Below are 15,784 nucleotides of genomic sequence, written 5' to 3' on the forward strand. Positions count from 1 at the left end.
AAATTAACGTTCATTCTTTTTTCTTTGATGTTCGATTTTCGTTATTTTTCCACTTTTCTTCGAGGGTATTTTTTCACGTCGTTGATTTAATTCATTCTTTCGGTCTCTTATACCCTCCCCTGAATTGGTCCTGACCTTGTGAACGTAGGAATGTGAAAACAAAAATCACGTGTGTAGTTACGTTTTTTTTTTTTTTTTACAAACAACAAAAAATAAATTCAATTTGCAAATAATTTTGTTAAAATTCACACGACGAGGATTATTTGTCTGAAAAAAAATAACGATAAAGTCTCCTGTTTTGATTTTTTTTTTCGTGTGCAAACGTAATTCGGTCAAGACAGAAATCAATTTTGGACAATGTGTAATTTTTTTGAAAGTCGCTCGAATCGCAGCTGCAAGACTGATTTTCATTTTGAACCCAAAACTGTGATAATTTTTTTTTGCTTATGGTGAAAAAACGAAAACAGTCAAGGACTGTACGACAGCAACGGATAAAAAAAATTTTTCCCTCGGTGTAGGTAATCAAATCTACAAATATGATTACGAATTGTAAATCAAAAGTTCGATAGACATATCGTTCCATTTTCTGAAAAATCAGATTCTTTTTTCCTTCTCCTTCACGATTCGCACTTCGCCAAGCGATTCTTCTCCTCGTTTCCTCTTTTTTATCCGGATCGTCAAGTCTCCTGCAGAATGAATGAAATACCGATAACAAGAACGAAACCCGGGACATTGGTTGGCATTCAATTATTTCCTTCGAATCGAGGAATAACCACTTTTTCACCCCCTCTGCGCGGCATTTCTTTCACCCCCCACAGCTTCCGTGCCAAGCCTCCGACCCGACGGAGATAATTGCGCACGCGACTCGCATATTATACACCCGCTAATTCCAGGATTATGCGTCTCAAGGTATAAGTACGAAATGCTATGACGCTCACATTTGCGGAAGAAGAGTCACGCGGAATTTCCTTGATAGTAAATCGTCGGGATACGTAGATTAGAATTAAACTGTTTCAGATCGGGACAGTGTCACAAGTATTTTACAGAGTGAATTGTACTCGCGAAATAATTAATTCTGTATCTAGAAAAAAGAAAATTTGCTCGCACGATAAGTAAAGTCTATCGAGTTTGTAAATTTCGAATTACCCAAGTGGCTGAATCGTGTTTAAATAAAATCCTCTTGTTTCAAGCAAATCTAAAGGAAGTTTGGTCCTTTTTTAAGTGTGGAATCGTCGTTCGTTACACAGAATTATGTGTTATAAATCGGCGAGTTACTTTGCACCTGTAAGATTAATTTTTTTAGAATTTGATCGATGTGTCGAAGTTTTTATTAAAAAAAAAAAAAAAAACTGTATTATTGGATCTTTTTCTTTACTTCAATTGCATGCACTAAGGGAAAAGAGATTCTTTATACTTTGAGCACATTTTTGACATAGACAATTGTACGAAATACAAAAAATCCGCGTGATTAGGCAAGTCTATCAATTCAACGTCAACACTTTTTGATCATCTTATTGCGATACGACCGTACGTCGAGTGTTTATCAAATTAACTGTTTCATAATATGATTCGATGATTCTCATGAGTATACAAAAATAAAACAACTAAAAAAAAATCCTGAACAAAAACACGGGTGACGATTTTTCACATCGAAACGCTTAAAAACGGTCAGAAAAATCCCTGATATATTTATTCGATTTCACTCTGCCACGATTTGCTTGTATTCAAAAGACCATTCTCTGTAATATCACTCGGACAATGAAGAAAAATATACATATTATTTTTGTTATAACTTTTGCATGGTTAGAATTCTAATTCTTCAAGATTGCACAGCCTTATCGATTTTTATAAAGAAATATATTATCGTAGCAGTAACGAATTGACTATTGAGAGAGAAAGATATTATCTTGCGGTGCAGTTTATTTCCTTTTTTTTTTTTTTTATACATATAACGAACAGTTTTCCAAACGAATTATATCGATCAACCAGATTGAAACAAAAAATTGATATAAAAAACAACTGTTGATCATAATTTCACTATATTTTTGAAGAAGAAGAAGAAGAAGAATGAAGGGGGAAAAATATCGGCAAATAATTACAATCGATTTTCAACCGCACTACAACCGTCCAATTAAGAGCGACGTCGTCGAGGCCGGGGTTGAATTTCATTCATAATTTAGCCCCGCCGTAAATTCTGCCCGAGTTGTATGCCTGCCTGAAATACCCGCCTAATTTCGTTTAGCCAAAATCAACGCTGCGAACCGAAAGAGAGTCGTGCCAGGCCATGCCATGCCGGCTCGAATGAGAGAACGAGTCTCCTTTCGCCTCGAATTTCCTCTCGTTCGCCGGACCTCTCGACCGGCTTCAGAACGGCTGCAACGAACCGAGAGAACGAACCTAATCGCGAGTTATATAACCTACTTGTGTGCTTGCGCCATGCCATGCCTCTGCGGGCAATTATAAACAGGGAAACGTCATTTCGGGGTGAAGCTGTCTCGAGGGTTGACGGGAAATTCGGAGGGCTCGAGAAAACAATAGAAACGTCAATTTTTTTTTTTCAGAATTAGATGAAATTTATTCGCATTACGGTGTGACGGTGACCTATCTGAAAATAACCCATCAAAAAATAACCTGTCATAAATAATCTAAACAATACCAACCCATGACAAAGAATTGACTAAAAATTGAATTATACTAAAATGAATTGAATTTCACGTTGTTTTTTTTGGGGGGGGGGGGGGGGGGGGGGTAGTATATTATTTGTGGGTTTTTTGGTTCTAGTACCTTACAATACGTACATAAAAAAATTACATACTGTCGTAGCGATTTGATTTCAGACGTGTATACCTACATGATCCCCCAATTTGCGTGAAGGTACGTAATAACAAGATAATTCTGGTTGGAAAAATTTTTACTCGTCAATTTGTGCAGTGGAATGAAAAAGATTCACATATAAATTAGTTTTGATTGTTTGTACGGCGTAGGACTGAAATTTTTTGATTAGGTTCATGTACAAGTGTGGAAAATTCGAATCTTAATACTTCGTAAATTAAACAATCAATCCAAACAGGCTGAAAGACATTTGTTTTGTACGAAACTGTTACTGATATGGTTAAAATTTTTAACACCGTTCAAAGAAACTGAATAGATTTTGATAGATCGTAACCGTGTTTTTAAATACCTATTGATTCGGAGATTTGTTACTTATATTAGATATATCACTGAGAGAAATTTTTAGTTCCGGTTACCGCTCAGTCCTTAACTATTTTCATTTTTTACCACAATCGAAAAATATAGTTCTAGGTACAAAATGAAAATTAGTTTTCCAGCTGTTACCGGAAAGTCTAGTATCCGTTACTATTCTTTCTCATTACGATCACTGTGACTAGATTTTCTTGTAACTGTTGCGAAAATTTAATGCTCGTGCAACAATGAATTGACGTTGAAGCCTTATTTAACTGAAAAAGTAGAGTAAACCTCACTAACTGATTTTGCGTTGCGATTACCAAAAAAGGATCGACAATAGTGCAAAATAGTAACGCGTATCTCATTTTTCGTAATACCAACAATATTCAAACAGTTTTTTTTTTAACGATACCTGTTTGACTGAATTTTTCTAGTTACTATAACAAATGAAATTTTTCCCACTATTGAATTGAAAATGTTGTTGGTTCGAATTTTGATTAGGGAAAAATTATGGCTCATTCATGCGAAAGTCAAATATTTTCGGTCGTTTTTATGCAAAAAAAAAAAAAGAAACGACCAATTTTGCGAGAAGAACTTTTTTTTCACAATCTTGTTCGGCAATTTCGAAGAAGAAAAACATCGTGCCCGTGAAAATTTTACCGAAATTCGAGCCTTAACGAAGGGCGGAAAGTGCAGGATCGAAATTATAACCGATTTCGAGAGCGCGGCTAGTAAATCGCTTCGCGCTATCGGGCTTTTTGACAATTTTGGAACCATTTGAGGCGGGAGAGGCGCGGATTCGGGTTGCGTCCGCACCCTTGGCCATAAATCTATGGGTTCCTTATCGGGGCCGTTTGGCTGCGTGTAAGCGGTAGAATCGCGGATCCCGTTGCGTGCTTGTGTGTACGTGACGCGTGATACACGCGTGCACACGTCTTTTTGGCGGCACTCCGGCTGCTGCTGCTCCTCCTGTGTCCGCGCAGAGATTAGGCACCTTTATGGCGCCGCCCCCTCCGAGCCTGCGGTTTATTCTCGAATTTCACCCCATCTCTGGGAACAGATTCCCGCCCCCTTTCCCCATTCCGAGACGCGATAACCCGCGGGAGGAACTGCGTAAACGACGACGAATATGGGCGGGAAATTTTTAGATAAACAGCTACACTTGGTAATAAAAAAAAAAAAGTTTTTTTTTTTTTTATCATCCCTTTGTTCGATCTGGAGGTAACGCGTTTTTTTTATGAAAGTTAACAGAGTTCTATTTGACCCAACAAAATGCGGTAAAACAGTTCTTGTTGTTTTTAAAAAAAAAAGTATCTTGGTTGATTCGAAGAACAACTTTTTGCGTAATATGGTTTGGTAAGACGTTTTGCTTAGCCAAAAAACCGATTTACATGTAGTAAATAAAAATAACCGAACTAGGCATTGTCTCAAATTAAATGAGATTTTGCTAAACCATATTACACTGATAAAAATTTGAATCATTCGAGTAAATTTTGTTTTGATTCATCGAGCTTTTCTCCGACTACTAATTGTCGCAATGTGGAAAATATGAAGAACGAAAGAAAGATCAAACGATATTATTTTAATTTCATAAATCCAAAACATGAAACAAATTACTGGCCGAATTCTGCTATATTTCACGGCAATCATAAGTCGAGTAAAAAATATTCTCCTATAAAATTGTGCAAAAATTTTGGTACATACACATGCGAAAGGCAGCAGATGAACATGGGGTGAGAATTCAAAGCGTTGACGCGGAAGGAAGTCGATCAGAAGAGTAAAACGAGGATTGTGAAAAAGAAAGAAAAAGCACGAGAAAGCAAAAAAGCGCGGTTGAATTTCGCTCGTTTTCGGAGTTCCAGGAACGAGGATAAAGTTGTTACCATTTACCCACCGCTCTCAAATTACGCTTCCATGCTTGTATATTATACTCCTGCAAAGGACGATCATCTCGGCACAAAACCGATCCTGCTGAAGCAAAGTTGAGCGAATCGAGAGGCGCTTCAGCGTTTTCCCTTAGCGTTATATCGGCGGGCAAACGATGATGGCGCTCAGGGCGAGCATTTCGCGAATACTTAGGCACTCCGCTGCATCTCTATCACCGCTGTGCAGGATTATTCAAAGCTACTATTGAAAGGGTCATAATCGTCGGTTGGTAGGGAGGAAGGGACTCGTTCGCGAACGGAAGTAAAACTCTTCTCTCCGACTCTGTTTTCATCCCCCAAACCAACTTCCCTGATTCAGACGTCGCGCTCTTACGGCTGCAGATATTCAAATTAGGGGTGCGGAGTTCTCTTATCACCTTATTCGTTATATTGCGATGCGAAATTGTATTACGCGAGGACGGGAAAGAGGAAGGGTGAAAAAAGGGGGATGGGGAAATTTACCTCACATGAGGCTAAATTAACGACAAGTGACGAAAATCGAAATTATATGCCGGCGTTACTGTACGGGGTGAAAGAATTTAATAACCCGTGTAAAAATTACCGGAAACAAAAATAACGTGTCGTAAATAATCCAAACGAAAATAAACAAATAAATAACAAAACTGACACGAAATTAACCTAGAGGGAGAAAAATAGCCTAGCAAAAAGTAATCGAAGACAAAAATAACTCGCGTGAAAATAACTCATGACTAATATAACCCAGAACACAAAATAACACACGATGATAAAAACCACAGAAAAATAAGCCACGACAAATACAAGTGACAGAAAATTGACCACAGAAAAAAAAAATAACCAAGCCAAAAATAACCTGCACAAATATAACCCAAGACGAAAATAATTGACAAAAAAATAACCCAAGGCAAGAATGAATCATAATGGAGAAAAAAAAAAGTCACGACCAATTATAAATAAACCAAGATAAAAATAACGCACACAAAAATAATCCGCACAAATATAACCCAAGTTGAAAATATTTAATGACGAAGAACAGATAAAACATTAAATTACATCAAATTAAATTGAACTTCAGATGTGTTATTTTTGTGGTGACACGTCTGTTCGACTCGTGACAAAATAACTCGAACACAAATATCCCAGCGTGAACTAACTCGTGCGTATTTAATACAATGTGATCTTGTTCTTGATTAAATTGAGTGAGCGCCCGACGTCGTGAAAGTGCGACGTTAATACTCAACATCTACGTGTTGTATACATTTGGAACTCAATGAGATGTCGCTTTCGTTAAGTTCGTCTTTGTTACATCTTTTTATCCGGAATAACAACGCACACAAGAGGTACGAACTACGCTGCCGATGTCTGTGCCCTCAGAGTTACTTCGGACTGGGATATTTGTGTTGCGAGCTATCTTTTTGAGATTATTTTGTCCAAGTTATTTTCTCTCGAGTTCAATAGACGTGCGACCATTTTTATCTGGGTTATTGTTTTTGGATCGTTTGGTCCTGGTATCATTATACAAAGGTGGAGAAAAATAAAGAAGGACAATGGTAACGGTAAGAAAACTCTGGCGGACTTGTGTACACCAAATTACTACTGAAAGTTGATCGAACGATTTTCACACGAATCTCTGATTCGGTCTTTCAACTGTTCCGTTTGGTTCTTCTCACTAAGGACCCAAATCCCGAAAACGCGATCAAAAGTAGCAAGCGTTCATTAATGTTTATACAAATCCATAAATATAGATTTTCGAGATCACTGTTTAGGAATCCAAAGTCAGATTTAGAAAAAACAAAACAACAGCTCTAAAATGGCACAAAAATGGTTCTAGCATAATGAATAATCGTGTACATTTTTTTAAATTTTCTGCATGGATATTTCCGAGGTCGCTGATTACGAATCAAAAAAATATTTTCAGAAACAAAACAGCGAACTCATAGACGATTACTTTGTGAAAAGTTCATTGGATTGGCACGGAATTCAGTGTTTAGGATTTTTCACGGTTGCTAGATGCTGATGATGAATATGAAGCCAAATTACAGTATAATGCGTTTCAAAATGGTGATTATGAATAAATTACCTGAAAAATTTCATAATGTTTTAGATACGAGGATCGGGGAAGATGAGGATTGAAATGAAGTAATTAATCACTATTAAAATGATAGTGAAAATTTATTTTTATTTAATTCTACAATTTCTTGTAACTCTTGTAATTTCTTGTTGACTTTTTAGAACGGGAACAAAAAAAAAATACGACCACCTTCGTGATTAATTTACCATTTGAAATATTGTTGATATTTAACACACGAATCCATTTTCTAAATCAAAATCGGTCAACTCTTTACTATTCTACGTGTATTCGAAGTTAATAATCGCAATACATACTGAATGTACCAGTACAACTATTCCAATAGTCAAAAGTCTCTGGATGAAAATTTCTTTGTCTCAACTTTTGGCCAGTTTTTTGGATGCTTTGATTGAAATTTCTCAGTTTTGTTCAATTTCATTGAACACGTTAATTGACATATGTTTGTGAGAACGTCTTGTGAAAATAATTAATCATTCCCAATCGAATATGAGGTTTTCATTCACTATTTCCTACAGCAAAATCATCAGAATCAAAAACCAGTATTTGTGAAATATTTCACTAATTTCATATACGAGAGGTATACATGATATTATAATTCATTATCCGAAGCAATTCAGGATTCGATAACGGCAAACACTAGAGCAAAAATGAGTCGATGTATGGTTTGAAATCTTTCGTGTTGATAACTTTCAGTAGAGAGGGCTTTTCAAGGTGGACTTGCGGAAATACGGATGGCGTAATTTTCCTGCGTCTGGATTTTTTCGTTACTGAAAGTATTTCGGTTCAGAATACGCTTCAGAACGTAGTGCTCTACGGGATTTTATAGCAGAATTAGTTGACGTAGGGTCAAAAGTCACCGTTACAAATTTTGGAAGTCTGAGCTTGGATTCGTTATCGATGACCCAAAAAGTCTCCGCTTACTAATCTCTGTTAAAGTTGGAATATCTACTATTATTGGAGTATTTTCTACCACATTGGATTCGTCATTTTGGATTTCAAAAGTTTGGCCTCAGATTCGTGATCGGTCACCCAAAAGATCGACGAGTATCAGTTTTCATCAAAATCCAAATGTTTTTATTTTCGGCTTATTGAATGCGCCAAATTTAAATTTTGCACATCCGACCTCAGATTCGTGATTAACGACTCAAAAACCTCACGTTATCAAATTTCATTCAAATCCATTCGTCCATTCTCAAGATATCATAATTTTCATTTGATTTTTTGAAATTTCGTTACTTAAATAGTTGATAAAGTACTGCACCGATCAAAGCCAAAATCTAATCGGTTAGAAATTTGAAAATGCCGTCTCGATTGATACCAAGATCATCGAAATCCGGTAACTCGCGTTTTCGAGATATAGTCGGACAAAAAAATTCATCACACACACAATTGATTCTTCAGATCTAATTTTGAAACGTCGATATCTAGCGGAAGCTCAACTTTTCATTTTCGGGACGATTACGATAACTTCCTCACCCTATGAAGATAAAGAAACGGGAGGTTAAAAAGTATCTCAGGCCTAACGTAATTCCGAAAAAGCAAATCGTCCGCTCTCGCCTGTCACTTGGCCGACGAAATAATTCATTGCATCGACCATCTCTCAGCTCGAACAATTTCCGAGTGCACCTGCAGCAGCCGCATTAGTTTAATTCGGGATCAGCGAGGCGTCGCGACGCCGGAATCCCGGCGAATGCCGAAAACGGCGCCGCGACGCCCGGCTTCGCCGTCACGCGCATGTTCCCCAAAGTGGTGGCGATACGACGACGCGTTTGTTTCACGGTGGTGGGGGCACGAAACGTGGTCGAGAGCGTCGCGACGCCCGCCGGCTGTCAGTGCCCGTCGAAAACTCCGGGAGAGACGGTCGCCTCGCGTCCGAAGGCCCGATTCATACTCTGGAAAAGACGAGAATTGTCGAAAGACTGACGCAAATATAATTTGCGAAATAATTGAGTTTTTACCCAGGAATAAAACTCGCGCGGTTATCGATTGGAATACTCAAATTATATTTCTATAATTTACTTTTTCGACTAATACCGTGTTTTGTTTGTTCATTTATTTTATTACTTCACATCTTACAAAAATTAATACAAACGAGACGATGATTTTTAGTCGAACTTCTCATCTCGAGATGAAAGAGAAACTTTTTCCATGATATGATCGTCGGTTTTTTTGTAACAACGGTTTATCGTTGAAGTATTTTTAAAACGTTATGCAGTGCTATCCTCGTTGTTGTTGTTGTTATAATAATTATTATTATTATTACTATCGTCGTCATTGTCGGTCGAACCGATCAAACGAACGACGAAATCAAATTTCAAGAAACTTTTTTTGAAACTTTTACTTTTAATTTATTCTTCGTTATCCTTGGTTGGTGATTTCTCTCTCGTTCATTCGTCATCTTCATTTCTCTCTCTCTCTCTCTCTCTCTCTCTCTCTCTCTCTCTCTCTCTCTCTCTCTCTCTCTCTCTCTCTCTCTCTCGCTCTTTGATTTCAATGTTCTTCGCGACTGTCTATAAATGATGTGAGATCCTTTGGAATACGGGAATACCAAAAAGGTACGAAGAAAAAAAAATGATCTCCAAGATTGATCCAACGAGAGATAATTTTTCAACTCCCAATAAATAACCAAGTTTACGCGTAATATGAAAATCGTGATGAATGCACAGTTCATCCTCGTGATATGATATTTCATCATATATTTATAAAAAATATATAATATACATAATATATATATATATATATATATATATATACCGAAGTAAATAAATTGTTTAAGATGAGATAACCCTACGGTATCGAGTTGCGCAAGCAGATGCAGTAAATATAACTGAGGGTACGATGCGTAATATGAAAATTTTTAACGCAGCTCAGGAACGATAAACACAGTTTCAAGAACAAAGATGAGAAAAACAATGATCAATAAAGCGTAGCTGTTAGCTATACGGAATGATAGCGATAGCGAAACAAGGACGAGAAAAAGAAACGAAAAATCTAACATCGTAGCATTATATAAATGCGTCGTTGAAACTACGATCGCAGATCCATGGATTTGAATATCGGCATTGAGCGCTGATAGATCGTCAACGAAAATTCTCGAGGGTTAAAGAAAATACAAAACTAAAACGAGGATAAATTCTTTTTAAATATCGTGAATGAAGATCAGAGAAGATAATAGTCAAAACGTGTGAAAGTGAACGTAGTGAAGGAAACGAAGGTGGTGGAAATTTATAAAATAATCACAAATGCAATTAATACATGGACGGACATTATTAGAAATATAAAAAAAAAGAAAATTAATTAGTCCCGAGTATAATATAATCACTTCTAATATCGTACGAAAATGTTACATCTGCGGTGCAGGCGGTTTTTCTGTCTCCTCAGCGTTTTTGCCAGCGTTATTATCGGTGAGTGAAGTTTATTATACCTACATTACATTATCGATAATTATCGTGAACAAATCCGACGGTAATGATAAAAATCATGTTAATAATAGTAATAATACCGTATTCTGGTTTGATATTTTACCTCGACCTATTTTTTCATCCCTATTATCTTATCGTTCTCAAATTTCTTCCACTTTCTTCGATGATGCGGTATAATGTATATTATTATTGTGACTATTATTATTATTATTATTATTATTATTATTATTATTATTATTATTATTATTATTATCGTACCCAAGCCTATATCTAATCATAGCGAATGAAGCTATATAAATTAACCAGGAAAATGGAACGGCAAATTTAGGCGTGTACCTATGCATATGCACCAATTTATATATATATGTGCGTGTGTGTGTGTGTGCACGTAAACGTATAGTGTATACGTAAGAAAATTGAGCCACACCCGTTAAAAGAACCCTATCTTATACTCATATTTTACAGCCCTTCTTCTTTGGCACGCATGCCTTATTACAACTGCACGCGTTACATAATTTTACCTATACATAGGTATATACCTATATACATATATACATATTCCTGGCTCCGTCGTTAATTTTTCGAGTCACCTGAAATATTCGAATTTGCAATTTCTATATACATATATACACACGTGTGCATAGGCAAGAATTAGTCATGGGGTAAGTTGGTTCCGAAAATTATTTTCTTCAAAATAATTAAAAAAAAAATACCTACCGACGTCTAGTATTTCACACGCGTACACAAAATTAATTGAAAATTAGAAAGAAAAACAAACTTAATATATAACGAATTGAAACAAGTTAATCCAAAACTCTTTAATTTGTGGTATTGAAAAATTGAGGGACGTATTTGCTGCAGAATTTTTTACTTTCTTTTTTTGTCGTTGTATTTTGCTCCAATTTTCAAGGTACGATTTTTGAATGAAATAGATAATATTGTTTGATATTTCATGTACATGATTATAGTATACAATATGAAGGTTAGAATATACATATATATATAGCTAGGGTGTTTCAAAAGAAGACGAATTTTTTTTTTTCTTATGCTGTCCAACAATTGATAGTATACATAAAAATAAAAATTTTGCCGCCAATATGAGCTCTTAATATCAATGAGAAGGTTTACCCCTATCCATTTCTTTATTTTCCATTTAAATAACACAGAAAAATTTGTTTTTTATTTTTGACAGTTGAAATATTTTTATAACAAGTTGTTAATATTGTTTTTTGTTGTAAAGAATTAATTGTTCAATAAAATTCCTTAGTATTTAGTGAAAAAAAAAATTGATTTGTTATAAAAGAGACCCAAAAATCATTTATGTGATATTTTTAACCTTTATATTTATGTATTAGTGCTTTTTGTGAGTTAAGTATTGAATTAATTAGCAAAAAAAAAGTTCACAATCTCAGGTTAACAGAATTAAAGTAATTTTACATAAAAAATTATATAAATATGGCATATGATATTTTTTTGTAGTTTTATTTGAAAATATTTGAAATTTTTGATTAGTCTTATTTTTGATCGCTGGTATCTTTGAAACGGTTGATCTGAGGAACTTTGATCTTGAGACGTTTTTTGTAGAGCGTGAAATTTCCTACAAATCCCTTTTACAGATTGTTGTTACGATGAACCGTTCCAAAGTAATAAAAATTCAAAAATAAAAAAAAAATTTTCCCGTGTTATTTAAATGGAAAATAAAGAAATGGATAGAGGCAAACCGTACTATTGATATTACGAGCTCGTATTAGCGCCAAAAATTTTGTTTTTAGGTATACTATCAATTTTTGAACACTATAAGAAAAAAAAAATCGTCTTTTTTTGAAATACCCTAAATTATATACGTGTATACATGAGCACAGATACGTATGGTTTCAGCGTTCATGAGTAACGTGTGAATGTGGGACGAATTCGTTCTCGCTTCGAGCTCACAAATTCGTGATAGAAACCCGACAAAACGTGCTGACGTAGCCGGGATGGGAGGGCGGAAGGGAGAGAGGGAGGGTAGGTACGCGATGCCTGATTTGATAGAGTCCCACGTTGCGCGGAATTGGAGAACGAGAGAAAAATAGACAGGTAGAGGGAAACATGGAGAAAATAAAAAGAACTACGAAAAAGTGGAGAAATTATTTAAAAAAATAAATAAACAAATAAAATAAAACAGCTTGGTCCTGATCGGCAGGAAATCAACTTCTCCCATCCCCCCTCTTTTCAGTTTTCGCTATCAAATTTTAAATCATTTCATTTCACGTTATTATATATTGTTATTTATTATACTATACATTTACCAATGCAATGTAGAAGACAAAAGACTTTGGAGAGACTTTATTTTTTATTTATCGATTTGTTTTATATTTTTGACCCTGTTTTTTTTCCCCAGCGCTTTGAGCTTCTTGCCCCAGTGATTTTATCTCTTATTGTATAGTTTTACGAGTTCTTTGAACGAAAGAAAGAGAAGAAAAATAAAATTCGCGAACAAAGAAATCGAGTCTAGGTAATAAAACGAGCGAGATATTAAGGTGGATTTTTAAATATTGCTGTGAAGGGTGCTGGTAGTTTCTCGTTGAAAAGGCGCCGAGCGTTTCTGCTCATCTTCCGAAGCTTCTCCAGCTTTTGGATGCACGATAAAGGCTGCTGGTTGGTTTCGTTTCGTTCCATTTTTACCCGAAGAAGATTATAATGTACGCGATCTTCACCGCGATTTGTTAAGAGAGGGTATTTTCCTCGGTTTTTGCAAAAACAAGAAAAAAAGAGACTCGCGTATTTTTAAAATCTGTTTTCAGTTCTATTTTCACAGTCTGCAATGAAAGGAAGAGGAAAAAATATTGTCCATTGTATTATCCTTTTTCATACCCATGTAAGGATCATCTATCCTTTTTCTCTATCCGCTTATTTAATAAATGCATTATACGAACATTTGTCCGAAAGAAACAATTCAGACAACGATATTTATATTTTACATAAACATAATGATTGTGAATTACTTTTCAATTGATGAGTAAATTTTATTTGTAATTGTCAGAAATTATTCCGGCGAAGAAATTCAATTACTATGTATATACAAATTCCATTATACCTATGTATAATCCAAAAATGTGTTTATTGAGTTGTAAAAACTTTCTCGCCTACTCGTAAATTCTAAATTAGAAGAATTACAGTGAAATCAGATTTGTCGAATTACTTTGTGCCCCGAAACTGAGGGTGGAGAGATAAAGTCGCATCCGAAGTCTCGAATTGGTTCAGAGGGAGATTTTCGATCCCCAATTTCTCATCAATATCGTTTAATGATCACGTCTCGTCGTGGCGGTTTTGACGTAAAGATTAAACGATCACTTCGCGGCTGTATGAAAATATCCGAGGATTACAGCCGAACTCCTCGGTCTGAAGTATTCTTGGCTAGAGGGGGAATGACCAATGGGAAACTCGAGTGATAAACCGGATATCGAATTTCTTCCCTCACCAAGAACCGCGGTGAGCCTTTAATCCCCGCTTAATCTTACCTTTTTTTTCGATAATACATCGACCGACCGATAACTGATATCCACCTTAATTAAAAGTCATTATCGAGGGTCAAGGCTATCGGAGATATAAATATATACAGTGTCTCTCTTCTGCTGCAGCCTCGTTTTCAAATTACAGGTTATAATTACCTGGGGGTGAAGTACAAACGAGGGGAACGAATCTCTTTTCAATATTCGTTTGAATTCATAAACTATCAACAACTGGTTCAGACTGTTAGAAAATATCCAAAGGAATCAGTTAACCGAGTTTTTATATGTTAATCAACTGTGAAATTAATTATCATTCCGTTGTCTCAAGGTGCACAGATTGCTACGCTAATCACTGCAGGATACAAATGCGGCTGATTTTTTAGTTTTGAATTCTATCAGTTTATTCGGAATCCTAAAATTAGGACACAGCCGAATTACCGAAATAAAGACGGACAATAATTGATAAACAAAGGCGTAAAATGAATGACTGAATTACGATTTAATGTGGATTTTAGAAGAAAACTATTTCCATAGCATAAAGAATCAGTGATTCCAAACAGTAAATATTTATCAAAATAATTGAGTGATTGATAGTTCGAGACTCGTTAAATTATATAGCACGTTTTATAAATGTCAAACTCGCGTAGTTGAACCAAATTTAAATTGATTAACCTCAGTTTCGCTTTTGTAGTATTTACGTGATAATTTATTTATTCTGACATTCCATAAGTAACGGTACATAGATACTTGAAAAACCAGAATAAAAAAATAAGAGTAAAAATACAATGAGGAGTTAGTAATACTCAAAATCTTACGCAGCATACACCCGACGACTGTAGTCTGAGAATGAGAATAGTCTCTTGAACACCCACTTGAGTTAATTTTAAAGTGACGAAATTTGAGCTACGGAAAATCATTCGAAATCACTTTCAACCATCGTATTGTTTCAATTCACTTAGGGTACCTAATTCCCGGTCATTTCAAAAGTTACCCAAAGTCTCCGTATACACGAGTGAATTTCGAGTTACTTAAGGGTGAGAAGCAGGGTTTTCAAGTTCGAGGTAGGGAGAAAATGAAATGTTGGGGTTGTCTTCGGTGACAAAAAGAATTGAAAATTACTCTTCAAGTAACTTCGGAGTGCCTTTGTGGAGTTGGTTGATAGTGGGAAGGGAGAACTCGACTCAGTCGATAAAGAAGAATACTGCCGTGTTGACACCGCTGCAGCGAGCGAGATGTCGAGGGGCGCCGGAAATGAAAATCGGGTCTCTAAGTCTGGAGCTTTTCACTCGTTAATACCGGATGCTTGAATAACATTATCACCCGCGCCGAGGTACTTCAAACACCCTCTTTCATCCGGATGCCGTATTTCTATAAAATCATCGGCGAGAATAGGATCTGAAAGAATTTTTTTATTCAAGGTTTATTCGAAAATTAACTGAATTAATCTGCCGAGAGAAATTCCTGAATTTGGTTACGATGCATGAGTCAATTATTTCCTCAGCCAAATGAATACATTCATCAGGCTGATTCTCGATACAGATTTCCTTACCGACATTTACTAACATTTAGCCAAGACACAAACCTTTTTCGAAAATTCAAACCAATCAAAAGGATATCCCCCACCGTCTCGAACGTTGTAGAGAAAGGTTTGTATCTTGGATAAGTGACAGTAAATGGCGGTATGGGAACCTG

General features: G+C 35.9%; 1 protein-coding gene across 6 annotated transcripts in view; it reads left to right on the forward strand.

Annotated features, from left to right (window-relative positions):
* Positions 1 to 9,018: 9,018 nt before the first annotated feature.
* LOC124303059 (carbonic anhydrase-related protein 10) overlaps positions 9,019 to 15,784 on the forward strand; it is a 91,648-nt gene continuing 84,882 nt past the window's right edge. For 4 of the 6 annotated variants that reach the window (XM_046759803.1, XM_046759802.1, XM_046759804.1 and 1 more), the window contains exon 1: positions 9,037 to 10,583. In XM_046759803.1, coding sequence (XP_046615759.1) covers positions 10,520 to 10,583 — 64 coding nt within the window. In that variant the 5' untranslated portion in view covers positions 9,037 to 10,519. Of the gene's footprint in view, positions 10,584 to 15,784 lie in introns of all 6 variants that reach the window. The other 2 variants (XM_046759801.1, XM_046759800.1) reach the window with 2 other exon arrangements.

The sequence above is a fragment of the Neodiprion virginianus genome, chromosome 4 (genome assembly GCF_021901495.1).
Source record: "Neodiprion virginianus isolate iyNeoVirg1 chromosome 4, iyNeoVirg1.1, whole genome shotgun sequence".
NCBI classification, from domain to species: Eukaryota; Metazoa; Arthropoda; class Insecta; order Hymenoptera; family Diprionidae; genus Neodiprion; species Neodiprion virginianus.